The sequence below is a fragment of the Thalia democratica genome, chromosome 8 (genome assembly GCF_965202585.1).
Source record: "Thalia democratica chromosome 8, ktThaDemo2.hap1.1, whole genome shotgun sequence".
NCBI classification, from domain to species: domain Eukaryota; kingdom Metazoa; phylum Chordata; class Thaliacea; order Salpida; family Salpidae; genus Thalia; species Thalia democratica.
The window spans coordinates 30,687,523-30,703,929 of record NC_139172.1 but is presented as its reverse complement, the minus strand read 5'-3'; the positions used below and the strand labels follow the sequence as shown (position 1 = coordinate 30,703,929).

The 16,407-nt window shown below is 28.7% G+C and overlaps 1 protein-coding gene across 1 annotated transcript in view; it reads right to left on the bottom strand.

Moving 5' to 3' along the window:
* The window catches only part of LOC145842526 (uncharacterized), a 53,515-nt gene that overhangs the window by 17,767 nt on the left and 19,341 nt on the right, over positions 1-16,407 (bottom strand). The window contains exon 2 of the mRNA XM_082949986.1: positions 8,910-9,066. Coding sequence (XP_082806112.1) covers positions 8,910-9,066 — 157 coding nt within the window. The remainder of the gene's footprint in view (positions 1-8,909; positions 9,067-16,407) is intronic.

Genomic DNA, 16,407 nt, shown 5'->3' with positions numbered 1-16,407 from the left:
GAAATTTCTAAAAACAACTTCCAGATTGAAAAGTTTTCTTAAAACACCAAAAGCTCCATTTTTTGATCGCGAAATTCCAAATATAGCCGTCGTCGACTTATTAAGGCTTCAGGTGTGAATTCCGTTTAAAATTCCGTTGTGAACTGCGGCGCGAACTAGGTTTAATTGGGTAATTTTCAGTTGAAAACGGATAAAAATAGGACAGCACCTTCCCATGCAAATGTTGAACTGAACAAAATTTTCGTCGCCAATCAACTCCGAGCGTTGGTTTCCAAACGAAAACGGTTTCATTGTTTTGAAATTTTCATTGCACGCCGAGAACGGCACAAACGTAAACGAAAATCTTCCGTGCGCGATTCGGACAAGTAATAAATTTACTTCAGGCGAAAAACAATGCCATTTACGTGCTTCATACGAATATAGCCTTGTTGCATGACAGTTTTTTTCTTTCCAAGTAGCTTGAAAGTTAGTTTTTATTTACGAGCACTATTTACAGATGAGTTTTGAAGAGATGCTTGAGCTGTATGGAAACATTACGTGGTTTTTAAAAGGTGCGTGTTTCTAATTACAGTGCACGCTGAACTTTTTATTTTCTGATACTTTTTTAAGCTAAGCTGATAAATTACTTTCAGAACAGTTTTCAACAAAAGTTTATGGGGCATAGTTAAGGAAATATTCATCAAAACAAAGAAGGTTTGTTATACTTTTCAATTTGTTATGATCAGTCTTATTAATATTAAGAAAAACATAAAACTATACTTAAACTACTTATAGAACTAATTCAAAATGTCGGTTTTTAATTGTATCTTTTTTTATAGACACTAACTAAAACTTTGTACTTATATAAAAATATTTTCTCGTTTATTCTTTATGATTCGTAAAATCTAGAACTGAACAAAACATTTTACTTTAAAATAATTACTTTTTAATTTAACTAAATTGTAAACTTTTATCAAACTGTAATTTTTTAAGTTTTCTTTAGAACAATAAACTTTTAAAACTTAACAGTAGCAAAAAAAAACGCATTAGACTGTAGTAATAACAAATAAATAGATTTATGGTGTAATTTTTATAAAGTTCTGACTTAATCTTCAATTTCATTTAAAGCACTTTAATTTTTTTTTGCTTGTTTTATTCTCAAGCAATCTTAACATTTTTTTTTTTTTTTTTTTAATTTAAAGATGTGCAATTGATAACAATCTATCTGTGAGACAATATAATACTAGTTTTATTGTTTAATGTTTTAATTTTTTAGTAAAATTTTTTAAAGTAAAAAAGAACTCTCAAAAAAGAACACAAAACAAATTATATATATATATACACTTTTTGTTAAACATAGATTTTTATTGCTAAATTCTCAATATTTCAACAACAACAATTCACATAAGCTAATTGAGGTCACAAAATTTCGTATAACACGTCATTTCTACACTAATCTAATTTGTGCTTGTGAATTTTGGCAACATATTTACGTGTGTTTTCGAATGTTTGGTGGGTGAATTTCTACTTGTGTTGCGCAGTTGTGTTTAAAATTTTAAGCAACTGGGTTTTTATACTTAAAAATTTGCATAGAAACCTTGAAAACGTTTTTAGGAATTTTAAAGCATCAGTTTTTATATAAAAGTGATTGAACAGGTACTTTTCATGGAGCTACTGCAATTTTTACAACGCATAAGAACTGTTTTAAGGTGAATCTGTTTGTTTCATTGAAAGACTAATACTTTATAAACAATAAGCAACTATAAAATTGTTTGTTTATTAAGTTAGATAAAATGAAACCTTTTTGTTACTACTTTGGATAATACGTAAACTAATAGTCAAACCTTACTGTAAAAAATTTTGCTAATTTTCAAAACTAATATTTTTACGTTAATAAATTTTATTTGTTTGTTTTTAAAAAAATATAACAGATTACCACAGTGTTAAACAAGACTTATTGTTATTATTGATTTATTAAGTTTGGAAATTGCACAACAGAACAAAATAGAGAGTTATTGTAGTAAACTGAACTTCATATATTTATATAAAAAGTTATATTTAAAAGTCTTGTTCACTTAAATGTTGTAAAGAAAATACTATTCAAGTTTAAAAATATTTATTTGTTCAATTATTATACTGTGACAAAAAACAAGAAAAAAGGTTTTTGTTTACTGAAAAGAAATAACTTTTCAAAGATACTTGTGTACAGAAATTAAGAACAGCCTAAAGTATTTCTAACATAAGTTTGTAGGTTGTCTTTGTTTTAAAAAGCTTCATACTTTTATAGTTATCATTAGTGTTAGTATGCAATTAGAAACAAAAACAATTTGACCACGACAACATTTTTTTTAGAAGTAAAAAGGTATACCTAGATTTTTCCCCAACAGTTTACTCACCACATTATTTTGAATTTTATAATAAAATAACCGTCTAGCTTAAGATCTGCAGATGCTGTGCTCAGTAAAATATTTTTGTTTCAAAGTGCACACTAATTTTTCTATCATATAATCTTTAATTGTAAAAACGCTTTATTATGACTTCACTGTCTTTATTGGTTTGTTTTGTATTTAAATTTATTTAAATTTATTTAAATGTAGAAAAATAACCGAGTAGGATAGACCACATAGCTATTTATAAAAGATTACCAATGGTCACAATTTTCTACGCATAAAAATACTAAAAACAGTTATAAACACTCTTACTAGTTGAAATGTCCGAACTTCTACAAATTTTTACTGCTAAAAAACTTGAGCTGATGAGAGTTAGTTGGAAAAATTACTATACAACTTTCAAAATTCTTCAAAAACATTTAAACGCGTTCAATTTTGCTTTAGTTGTACCAGAGCATTTGAAAAAAAAAAAACCATGCAGTGCACACTATTGTGCACACGGCTGTGAGAACCACTGGTGCAAATTTTAAAAACACCTTCAGGTGTGCACTTACTACATAGATAAAATCATAGATATAAAGTATCAATATTATACTTGAATAAATTGATCAAAGTTACTTCAACTGAACTGTACAAAATTTAACAATTTTTTTATTACTTAAAAAACTGTACCTGAAATAGGTCTTAATTTTTCAGTTAATTCAATCTCATGTTTACTTTCGTAGTTTGAAAACTAGTTGACATATAAAACTTTTAGTTTTCGACAAACTAAAATAAAGTTTTAGGTAAAAACAATTGCTTGTCTTTGACTTAAAACATTGACATTTTTGGCTAAAAATAGTATTTTTTATTACATTTCAGTTGCAAATTCGTTTACGTTAACTGGGTTGTGACAAGGATTAAAATAGTTCTCAATGAAATTTACTTCATGTTTAGTTAAACACAACAAATCTTTTTCTTACCTGACTACAAATGTAATTGGTGCTCTGATTTTTTATAAAACAGTAAAAGTATCTATTTCATACAAGCAATGTGGAAAACTAAAAAGAATTGCAACATAGCTAAAAATAAACAAATACATATATAAAATTTATTACATGCAATCATTTTTGACTTTTGATACAGTGTGTTACTAACATACTTTTAGCTTGTAGGTTTTATTTTTAATCCAAACAAATGAACTTATTTTAACGCACAATTTTGAACGAATCAGGCTCATTCGGACAAATCATTCAATATAACTTTAATAGTTATCTTTCATATCACCAGCAACAAAATTTGTCGAATAAAAAGGTTTTTTTAACTAGAGCAACCAGATTCTAATACAGGGGTCGGCAGGTCAAAATAGGAACGCTTTTTATGTGCTTTAAAAAACATACTTAAAGATTTTTTTTTTTGAACTAAATAAGTTTAGGCGATAGATTATCCTTTAAAGATAATACTAAATTTTTGTTTTTTGAGAATATTAATATATTAAACTAGTTGAAAAAAATATACAATGCGGCTCGCGGGTCGCAGTTTGCCGACCCCTGTTCTAATATATGTAAAGATCTTGGACACATAAAAATGATTTTAGAAGCTCAAAAACTTCCAACCATTGATGAAACACATACCAACAACAAACATAGTCAAAAAAATTAAGTAAACACAAATTTATTCAGCAGCTAAGGGAAAGTGTTTATACTGAATATCATTAAAAACATAAGAGCCTCAGCTATTGGCAAATGTTAAAAATAACCGACCCGTCAAAAAATCACCAACAAACAGGAGGAAAACATATTACGTTGCGACTTTTTTTCGATAAAATGATCATTTAACACGTCAACAACTAAGGTTTTCAGTCTCAATTCTTGGTTTAAGTAAAAACAACCAATAAATCATAAAGTCACCAACAAAAAGGGTATTCAAGGATAACTTAGACGCCAGTTTTTACCTCAAAAACACACAAACCCGCGCACACTTACGCTTTATCTAATTTGCTTTCAAACATATGCTGTCGATTTCATCAACAAAGCGCGAAATCACGATGATTTATCACATATTCGTTTGTTACGTAACAGACGTGAATCACCAGACAAATTAGCATACGCGCACTGCTGGTTCGTTCGCGCGCTTCTGTTGTGACTGGCAGTAGAAACACTTTATAATATATATATATATATATAAGGTTATTATTCAAACTTGAACACTTTCTACTGAGCCCACTTGAAGGGCTTTTAAATAATTTATTATTGAAATGTACGATTTTAAAAATACTGGAACATATGTTTCATAAAGACAAAACAATTTTTTGCGTTTTGTTTTTTATAAGGCATATAGGAGAGATCATACAAGTTGAGCTTCACATCCAAGTAGAAAAAAATGCAGTCGCTTGATCTTCTTCTTCGAAAAACTTTGCTTTCCACCGCATCCGTCTTACTAAGTGTTGATTCTTCTGAATTAAGTCACACAATCAAAGGATTTTAAACAAAAGTAATTTAATAAAAAGTCATTGTAATTGCGCTGGTGGCTGTAAATATAATTTGAAGGGGGGCAATTGCCGGTCAGAGAACATTATTTACAAGGCAACAGTTAACTCTGACCTTGAAAAGAAGTTCTTTTTATGCTCCATAAAAAATCCTTTAAAGGTGGTGTCTACGAAAATGAAAATGAGCTTTCGAAGTATGTTTGCGGCCTTAAGCGCAAAAACATTGATTTTAAATTAACTTGGGAGGTGATAAAAAGAGCACAGCCAATAGCAGATGGTAACAACCCTGTTTGTAGGCTGTGCTTAAAATAATCAACAGCCCTTATGTATGCGTTGAAAAGGGAAGGTTGTTTAAATAAGAGGAGTGAATTCATATCGTCTTGTCAACATATGAAAAAGCTCCTCTTAAAATACATCACATTTTGAAGTATTTTATAGTCACTTAATTGTTGTTTTTGTAAATCTTAGTTGTTTGATTAGTTAGATGGTAGATCGATTTTTGTACTGAATATTTGTAATGTACAATGTTCAATTCTTACGTCTATCGTTTTTGTTTTTTTTTAAACTTTTGCATCTTTGTTTACCAAAGTTCTTTTTATTTTAAATTTTAACTGGCTGAAGATTAAAGACAATCTTTTTTGACTTTATGAAACATATGTTCCAGTATTTTTAAAATTGTACATTTCAATAAATTATATATATATATATATATATATTTATTTATTTATTTAATTATATAAAAACTATAATTCAAACAGCTGTTTCACACATTGAAATGTAAAATTTCATGAAATTTTACATTTCAATGTGTGAAACAGCTGTTTGAATTATAGTTTTTATATAATTAAATAAATAAATATTAAGCTCCAATTTGATTTGTCGAGCACTATCGATCAGAACTTTGTATAAAACCTTTAATATTATATATATATATATATATATATATATATATATATATAAAATAAGGTTAATGTTTAAACTTAAACACTTTCAACTGAGCCCACTTGAAGGGCTTTTAAATAATTTATTCAAATGGCGATTTTAAAAATTCTGGAACATATGTTTCACAAAGCTTTAATTTTTCATAAAGCTTTGATCATCAGCCAGTTAAATTCAAAATAAAAAGCACTGTACTAAACAAAGATACAAAAGTTATGCAAAAAAACAAAAAACAGTATGACGTAATATTGTACATTACAAATATTCAGTACAAAAATCAATCTACCTTCTAACTAATCAAACAACTAAAATTAACGAAAACAACAGTTAATTGACTATAAAATGCTTCAAAATTTGTTGTGTTTTAAGAGAAGCTTTTTTATATGTCGACAAGACGATATAAATTCGCTTCTCTTATTTAAACAACCTTCCTTTTTTAACGCATACATAACGGCTGTTGATTCTTTTAAGCACAGCCTACAAACAGGGTTGTTACCATCTGCTATTGGCTGTGCTCTTTTTATCACCTCCCAAGTTAATTTAAAATCAATGTTTTTGCGCTTAAGGCCGCAAACATACTTCGAAAGCTCAGTTTCATTTTCGTATACACCACCTTTAAAGGATTTTTTATGGTTGGCATACCGAAATCTGAATTGAGTGGAGCATAAGCCGATGTAGAACTTCTTTTCAAGGTCAGAGTTAACTGTTGCCTTGTAAATAATGTTCTCTGATAAATAAAAAAGGAAGGTTGTTTAAATAAGAGAAGCGAATTTATATCGTCTTGTCGACATATAAAAAAGCTTCTCTTAAAACACAACAAATTTTGAAGCATTTTATAGTCAATTAACTGTTGTTTTCGTTAATTTTAGTTGTTTGATTAGTTAGAAGGTAGATCGATTTTTGTACTGAATATTTGTAATGTACAATATTACGTCATACTGTTTTTTGTTTTTTTGCATAACTTTTGTATCTTTGTTTAGTACAGTGCTTTTTATTTTGAATTTAACTGGCTGATGATCAAAGCTTTATGAAAAATTAAAGCTTTGTGAAACATATGTTCCAGAATTTTTAAAATCGCCATTTGAATAAATTATATATATATATATATATATATAATTTATTGAAATGTACAATTTTAAAAATACTGGAACATATGTTTCATAAAGACAAAAAAGATTGTCTTTAATGATAATGACTGATGAGTGAATAGTCACGAAACTCGAGTCCTTCGAGTTTTGCATCTTTAAATAAACCTTTTTTAATAATAAAGCCCTCAAGGTGGGCTCAGTGTGAAAAATTCAATTTATTAAGTTAAATAACTTAATTCTATATATATATATATATATATATGTATATATATATTCATAATAATATTTATATAAAAACACTTTAAAAAACAATAAAAACAAATTATACAATAATCTTCCTTTATTGTACCAACATATGTTTCTGTGTGTTAACGAATCAACAAACTTTAATTGGGTTTTTAATGGAAAGAAATACTGAAGAAATAAAAACACTTTTATTTGTATTTGTTGGTACCGATGATAAATGGCATTTAACAAAACGAGAATTATAAAAGTCACTTTTGAAGGCTTAAACTAGCATAGATGGACTTTGTTCTGAAAAAGAAACGTGTGTTATAGTCTACATGAGCGTTATGTTAAATGAAGATACAAGTTTTTGACAAAAAAAACATAAAAAATACTACTGCTAAACATGTCAAAAAAGGGCACTAAATTTTTCTTTTCAATAATGGGTCTCCCACAAACTTTTAGGCTGACGTTTACACAAATATTTTCAAATAAACTTGAGCTCAGCTGAAACATTTCCTATCATAGTAAGTGTGAACGTTAGACTAACTACCAAACAAATCATTCTTACTATTCACTATATTTTTAAACAGTTTAAAACCTAGGTCATAAAGAAAGAGTGGTCCTAGTCAACAAAACTCTTCGTCAATCACAAAAACAAGTTTACAGTTCAAACTATAAGTCTTACCAAAACGAAGACAGAAAGAGCTAAAGTGTATTTATTTCTACGTTTGTTGCAATCAGTGCACAACCACAATCAAATGAAAAACAAGCCGCACCGAGCTTTTACGTTCATATGTTAACTCGTCTATACCGTTGCTTCTCTGCAGGCATACTTCAACAGTTATTAAAAATCATTACAAATAATTCAACTTGGATGATTTATTTGAAAGCACATGCTTTTGAAATTAATATTTTTTATTACGCTTCCTATGAGAAAAGTATAATGATTGATTGATCAGGCTTACAGTTGTAGTATTAAAACGTTTCCTACTACAGCAATCAATTATTTATACTCATTTGGGGAGTTTATTTTTTCAAGGTAAAATGTTCAGTGGGAAAAAGAGTAGAATTTTATTTTTGGCTGAAGTCTAATAAAAAAGTAAACGGTGCAAAACGATCAAAATGATCTTGTTAAAATAAAGCATGTAACAACACTGCATCTTGATAATTTGTTTCAAATATGCAAGCCTTGATTCCTTGCTTAAACTAACAGACAGTGTTTAGAAAAGTAAAAGTAAAAAAAAAGTAACATTCTTCACGTTCAAACACGAAAAACAACTGTCAAACTTTTATTAAAAAATTACTAAACAACAATCAATGCAGTTGATCAAGTGAACAAACAAGTACGTTGCATGCCCGCACAGAAAAACAATGGTAGGCCCCTCATTTGAATATAAAAATTGTAAAATGAATTACATTAAAATTAATAAAATTTTCAAACAAACATATATATAATACTTTACATACCGACACCAGAAAACTGTCGCATGACAATTCAGAGGAGTGTAAATGAACAACTTAACGCGGGTAAGCAGTAACAGTTTCGTGTGTATCAACTAACCGACACAAAAGAACGCAGGTGCCCACCCCTCGGTTGAGCACAAATAAATACTAGTCATTGAAACAAACAAACAAAAATTATACTAACCGCCGCACAACAAAACGGGTTGCTCTCCCCTCAATTGAGCACAAATGTATGGTAGTTATGAAAACAAACTAAAATATTCTACTGACCAACACAAAAGAACACTGGTTGTCCATTCAATCAGTTAAAAACAAATTACTAAACAATACAAACAAATAAAATATTCCACTCACCGACGCAGAAGAACACGGGCTGGCCTCCCCTCAGCTTCGTGCTGGTGAACACCCTGAACACGGGGCACGTCCTCTCGGCGTTGTAGCAAGCCCTCACGCGCTCCTCCTCCGACACCCCCCTCTCCTTCGTCGTGCACACCCACACCTTGTACGCTCGCTGTTGAATTTAACTATTAATTTTTGGCAAAAAATGATTTTAACTATTTTTACAAGATGCAAAAACTTGCAGAACTCGAGTTTCGTGCCAGTGCGCTCCTCAACTGCAAAGTTCAAAATAAAGCACAAAACAAAACATACAACTGTGTTGAAAATTTTATGTTAAGTTAATCTAGTTATTTCTATATATATATATATTAATTTTTATTATTCATTTATTTATTATTTAAATCACCCACACTTAGTACGCTTGCTGTTGAATATATTTTAAGTTTATTTAAATACTCTTCTTATTGTAATTGTAGTGTACAGCAGACCCACACTTTGCTGTTGAACGTGTTTGTTACTACGATTTTAAATTACGGTATCTGAACAATAATTTTATTGCTGGGCTGAATACACAAAAATATATACATCCATATACATATGATCTTAAATCAAAGTAGTTGATGATTAAATCATTGAGCTTTATAAAACACATGTACTAATATTTTTGAAAAAGGTATTTTTCTAATAAACTATCTAAAAGCCCTTCAAGTGGGCTCTGTAGAAGGTGTTCAAATTTGAAAAAATGCTTGGATTTATCAAGTTGCAACAAAAAGTTGTTGAAAAAACTGTTACGGAACGTTGATGACTGTTGAAATCATCATGATGGAAAAACAAAAAGCTTAGTAACTTTTCAGTAGAAAAAGATGAGAAAATTTTCACACAACTGATCAATGTCGTGTTTGAAAATGATATTAAATATTTACACTTTTTCTAAATCTTCTCGACTTACTTTTTATTTTTGAAGTTTATCTATTATTTTTTAGGTACGACGTCATTAGACAACTTCTATGCAAAAAGTTTGAAAACAATAAAGTGTTTTCATTTATTTAGAGAAGCATGAGTAATGAGTATGGTAGTTGTATTGCAGGGGTCGGCATAAAGGATAAAAAAGCCGCGAGCACATTTTAAATGGAATGTGGCCAATGAAGGGTGATGCCTGCGACCCACACACGTTCAAATGTGGCCGGTGAATGAGAAATATTAAAACTTACACTGCACATTCCGGTTTCAAAGTTAAGAGTAAAAAAAAAGGTTTTAGGAACATTTCATGGGAAATTCGAAACTTACACTGAATATTTAGGTCTTTTGTAGAGTACATACCAGGGTTGCCAAATTTTTTTTATTAATTTCTTCCGGCTTTTTTGAATTTCTTACAGGTTTTTAAAAGTACACATTTTTGGGTCTGTTTTTAGTTTACAGTTAAGGTAAGAAAACTGTGCTAAATACTATAAAAACATTAAAAAGATACTGTAAAGCTACTTTAAATGTGTTTTCAAATAAAAAGTTTTTTGATGATGACAAAAACTTTTTATCTATATAATAAATTTTTTGTGTTATATTGAAAATTTTCTACCTACATGTAAAAATTGTTAAAATTCCAGATTTTTCTAGGTTTCCAGGTAAAGTGGCAATCTTGAGTCATATATTAGTTTCTTAGTACAATTTTGAAGCTGATTATTAAGTAAACATGACGTCAATAAACAAATTATGTGCAAAAATTATGAATGAAAAAATAAAGCAAAGTTTAGACGGAAGGTTTTCAATGCCTTTAGTTTTATTATGATAATAAAACTAACCTTTTTTTTTTGAGACAATTCCATTTATTTATAAACTTCCGATAGAGTAAAGAAAATTTTGTATTTGATATACTAATGTTATAGTATAGAGTTGAAATGATAGGTTCAAAAATAATCAAATTTATTTTACATTTGAGTATTAAAATTAAAACAGTTATATTTCCATAAATGCTTGTTTTGATTTTAAGATATCTACTACAACTGAGAATTTTAAATTTAGTGAAACAATGTTTTATAAATAAATTTGTAAATCAATTAATTCAGACAGTATATACAAAAAGTGAGTTAAATAAGTTTTTACATTAGCTAACTTGATTACTCATAAAACTTAAATTTTAAAACAAATGTATTTTTTTAATTTCTTATAAGCAGTATGTTTAAAAAAAAACTCTTGAAAAATATATACTTATCAAGTTTTATTAGTTTTGAATCTTTAATTTTTTTTGATGGAGAGTGTTGTTGTGACTAACATAAATTTTCCATTCGTAAGGATTTCTACTGTACTTAATTTCTGGTAAATAAGTATTTCAAATGATGATGAACTTTAAAATCAATTTAACCAGGAAGGTTACTTTTTGTTATTTGTTCACGTTAAAAAGACATTACAAGTTAAATTATTAAAAAAACAATTGAAGGTCCGTACTTCTTGGATTAAGAGAAAATGTATGTTTATTTTTAGTAGTATTCTCATAAATTGCAAATATGATGATTTGTTTTAAACTTTATGAGTACCAGTATCGTAGGGTAGCTTGAAAGTTGTGCAAATCATTAGCAAAAAAGTGTAGCAAATAATTTGTGGTTTTGCTGAGTCAGCAACTTTGTTATGCTTTTTTTTTTATACCCTTATCCATAACCCACTTTACCCAAATATATTAGTAATATTAGTAATTTATGAACTTAACCGCAAGATCAACACCAACAGCATCCGAGACAACCTACGACCGGTTTCGTCCTTATTAGGACTCATCAGGCAGGGATAGTCGCCTGAAAACACTATTGCGATTTAACCAAGCGGGATTAATTAAGAATTAGTGAAGCGACCGTTTGTGGGTAAAGATGAAAAAATTGACACAGCTTAATCATTCACAGCCCAACGTCTCAGACATTGTCAGCTTATTGGGAGATTATAGTCTGTACTCGTTTGATCAGTTTTAACCAGTAAATATTACGGCCATCATCAACAGTGTCGAGATGTTTTGCGCCATCAATAATAATTAATGAACTTTACCGCAAGATCAACAACAACAGCATCCGAGACAACTTACGATCCGCTTGGTTAGATCTCAACAGCGGACTATGCCTGCCTGATGAGCCCTAATTAGAACGAAATCAAACATATTAAAAATAAATTTAAAAAATATTTACTATGATTAAAACTAAAAATAACATCAAATAAACTTTTTTTTGCTGGTTCAGCAAATACGATTTGCTGTATTATGCTTATAATTTGCACTATTCTCAAGCTACCCGTATTGTATACTTTTAGTTTATTTTGAATGTAACAACCTAAGTTCTCGACTTGTATCCTAGAAGAAAACTAAAAAAAAATTGATTGACGACCTTGAAAATAAAACAATGTTCACTCAATTAATAAAATCAATGTCAGTTTAAAAACATGTCTGAAAGTCAAAATGAACGTGTATAGAGTTGAGTGCCTGTGATAAGAATGTCAACAGCCCACTTACGCAAGTATCACAGCTTGAAACGAAAATCTATTGCTAAAAAACAACAGTTTCTATTACTTGATTAAAATTGTTTTTATGTTAAGATATTGAAAGATACTAGTTACAAAAACGGTTTACCAAGGCAAAAGCATAAAAGAGCTTTTAGAAAAACCGTACGTTCAATGTTGTGACTAAATTCAAAATGAAATAAAAATAATTAATACACAGCTACAACACTTTGTAGTTTTAGCAAACAGCTGAAATAACTAACTTAATTCACAAACCACATACTTTTAATGGCTCATATTTAATGGCCTGCAAGCTTATTAGAATCGATCTTAAAGCTTCATTTTTAACAAAAAATTAACATTGGAATCAGTGCAGTTACAATTTCAAGTTGTCGACCAAAACTGAAACAGGGGAATGTTTTTAGTTGTTGTAAGGATACATGTCTGGTGATTTACTCTTTATTCAGCTTGGTGATTTTCATAATTTATAACATACAGGCCGATGTACTTCATGAACGTCGAGCTTAAATTCAAAATCCAACAAATAGATAATTACATACCTAATGTATACTCAGTTTTAATCTATATTAAAACTATAAATTTTATTCAAAGTTTTATCAGTCATGACGTCAGCAAACAATTTTCGTGCAAAAAGTATGAATGAAAGTTGTGGCAGAAATTTAATTGAAAAGCTGGGCGAAATTAAACTTTAAATAAAACATTTTTGTTAAATTATTACAAAAAAACTGTTTGTATTAAAATAAATCTAAAAAATATATTTAATTTTGTTTTTTGTTTTTTTTTATAATAAACTAAAGAAAGCGAACATTTTTGAAACTGTTTAATAAGTAACTTTAAATTATTAGAAAGTTTAAACCGCAAAAAACTAACATAATTGTTAAAATAAAACTACAATTAATTTACAGTCTATTTTTGAACCTCATAAATGTACTTATTTACTGAGAGGTAACAGCAGAAAATTTACATGCAGACATAATTTCAATAATAATGTTTGGCATAATTCTTTTTTTTATCGTTCAGTTGAATTATGGAACAAGCTTCCAAACGAATTAGTCTCTTGTAAAAAAGTTGAGCATTTTCGGTTAAGGTTAAAAAAGTTTGATTTAAATAAATATTTTGTTAGCAAAATTCATAAGTGATTTTTTTTTTTGTTGTTATTTCTTCATTAACCACTGGTTGTATTTGTCTAATTTGGTTTAACCTATAGCTTTATTTTATTAGCGGCGCCTTTCCTCTGTGTATAACAAAACCTGTTCCTTAATACATAGTTTATTGGGCTGTTAAAGTGCTAGAGGCCTTGGGTTCTTAAGTTTTGTTTATAGTCAGTGTTCTCAACATTTATCAGCTACTACGAAAGTCCAACAAACGCTGAGTTATCTGAGTATTAAAGATTTTAAAGTAAATATGAAGCAGGCTCTCCTAAAAAAAATGAAAAACGTTGTTCAAATAAAAGCGGTTCTAGTTAAACGAATAAAAGTGATACAAGTTGTATGGATAAAAGTTAAGCCGGTTACTCAAATGAAAGCTGAACCAGTTGTTCAAATAATGTGAAGCCAGTCGTTCGAATGAAAGTGAAACCAGTTTTGGAGTGAAACCATCTGTTTGGGTGAAGTTGAAGTAGGATATTGTTGTTCTCTTTTCGGAAGCACCGGAATTATAAATTTTGTGTTATAATTTTTGTGTTTTTATGTTAATTTTTAAACTTTAATTAGTTAAACTCAGTTAATGTACAATTTTGGTTTATTTTTGTCTTTTTGTTGTATGTCTTTCTGTGTAAGTGGCCTAGGTTTTGATGCCTGGGTCCTTCATATGACAATAAACTCACAATAATAATAATAATAATTGACTTTAACAGATAAATTATATAAAGAATCCTCACATTGAAATAACAGTATTTCTAATAACAATAATAACATTTGATCGGAATTGCTCCTATAACAAGAATATCATCAAATTATATTTTCAACAACAAACTATTACAACCAAACATGAAAAGTTGTGTAAGCTGAGAAACTGAGTTGCATTTATTATAACTATAATGCCATTTATTTTAGTCAATGTTTCTAACAGTTTTTAAATACAACGAAACAATTGTAGAAAAAATTTTCAAACGTCATACATTCAATAATTCACTCTAATTGTCCATACCTAATAGGGTTATGGAGTACTTGGGTGATGTTTGCTGGACTTATGAGTACATATGATTTGGATGTGTTTTTGCTTCATTAATAAGAATCTATAAAAAAAATGCAAAAAAAAAAATGCCGCCAAAAAAAGTAATTTCAACCCCTGAAAATCATACATTTTTCGATTTTTTGACTTCAACAGTAATAAAATCACTTATACATGTCCTAGACTCATAATTTATGTCTTACATGAAAGCTTATACATATTGACATATATTTAAAGACGTATTAACCGCTTTTGATGTATTATGACGTCATAATCACCCTAAAATTAAGTAACATAAGTAAATTTATGACAAACAAACATTTGCTTTAAATCTAATAAAAAGTATTTATATCAGTCAACTTGTAATATCAACTTGCTGACCAAAACTGAAAATCAAAAAGTTTGAAGTTATTAAAACATAGTTGGGCGGTAGTTATATTATAAAAACAATAATCTTCGTAATTTAACTGTATATCTCCGTTAAACAAATAAAGTTGTTCTTCCAATGTAAAAGATCAATGAATTGTTTGAAATTTCCAATAGAAAACGCTAGTGTTATTAAGATTATCCAAAATTTTCTAAAATTAAATTTTAATGTTTAAAAGGGTTTTGTTTTTTCACATACCACGTCATTATGAAATTTTTGTGCAAAAACTCAATAAAAATGTGTAGAGCAAAGTTTCAACGGAAGTCTTTTAATTTTTTTTTATCTTCATGGTAATACATTAGTTCTATCTCGCAGATAATTTATAATAAAGAAAGTTAAACTATTTTCTTTGTTTTACAACACAGTAATGAAAAACTTCGTCAGAAAAAGTACTAATGCTCTAACAAGAACTAAAACTTTTCAAATAACCTATTTATACATCATATTTCATTACAGATCAAAATTATAACTACACACAACAACTGAGTCAAAATAATTTCAAAAAATTAATTAAAAACTTCATTCAATCAAGGTGCATTATCAACGTGAAAGCAAAACTGCTGATTGGAGAAATTTCATAACAATTCAAAAATTATTGTTGTTACCGGAGGTAAAATAAGATTAAGGTTTGAAGCGACTTCCTGATCCTCCGGAGCCAATTACGGACGAGATGTTTTCACACGGCTGATGCAAACGGTCATGTCGTGTGAACAATTAATTTGGTGAAGGCCGACGGAGAGAATTCAGTTTCTTGGTCTGTTTGACCGTTCTAATTTGCAATCCGTCTGCTTTTTCAAACATGCAATAGACTATTTTCGTGCGAAAATTTTTAAAAAATGAAGGCCGGAGCTCAGATGCGTTTGTTTTTTGTTCTGATAAATCATTTCAGTTCAATTTATCACATGATGACAAACTCAGAAAAAATGATGATATTTCTCACAATGATAAAAATTGTTAAAATTAAAAAGGTTATTAAGAAATTAAAAAGTACGTATTAAGCATTTGAATAAATAATTTTTATAAATTTCTCAACTTAAATGAAAATCATAATTTTTGTTGTTTAGTTAAAGCTGCATGTATTTCAAGATTATTTTAATGATGACAATTAAAACAAAAATAGTTATCAATAGAACATAAAAACAAAACTTCCAACTGTTTAGTGGATTGTGTAATTGCAGAAGTAAATGAATGTCAACAAACACATTTTTATAACAGTTAAATTTCTGTTACTTTAATGTTGCAGTTGTATTAACGAACTAGATTATAGAACATGACAGTATTGTGTCACTAAAGTAAAATGATAAATGTAAACCTGTCCCATGAATGATATAAGTGATCAATTTTGCTTTTAAAATTATCAAATGAAAACACTAGCATAAGTTACACTTGGAATATAAGGATTTTAAATATTCAGTTTCGAAATTA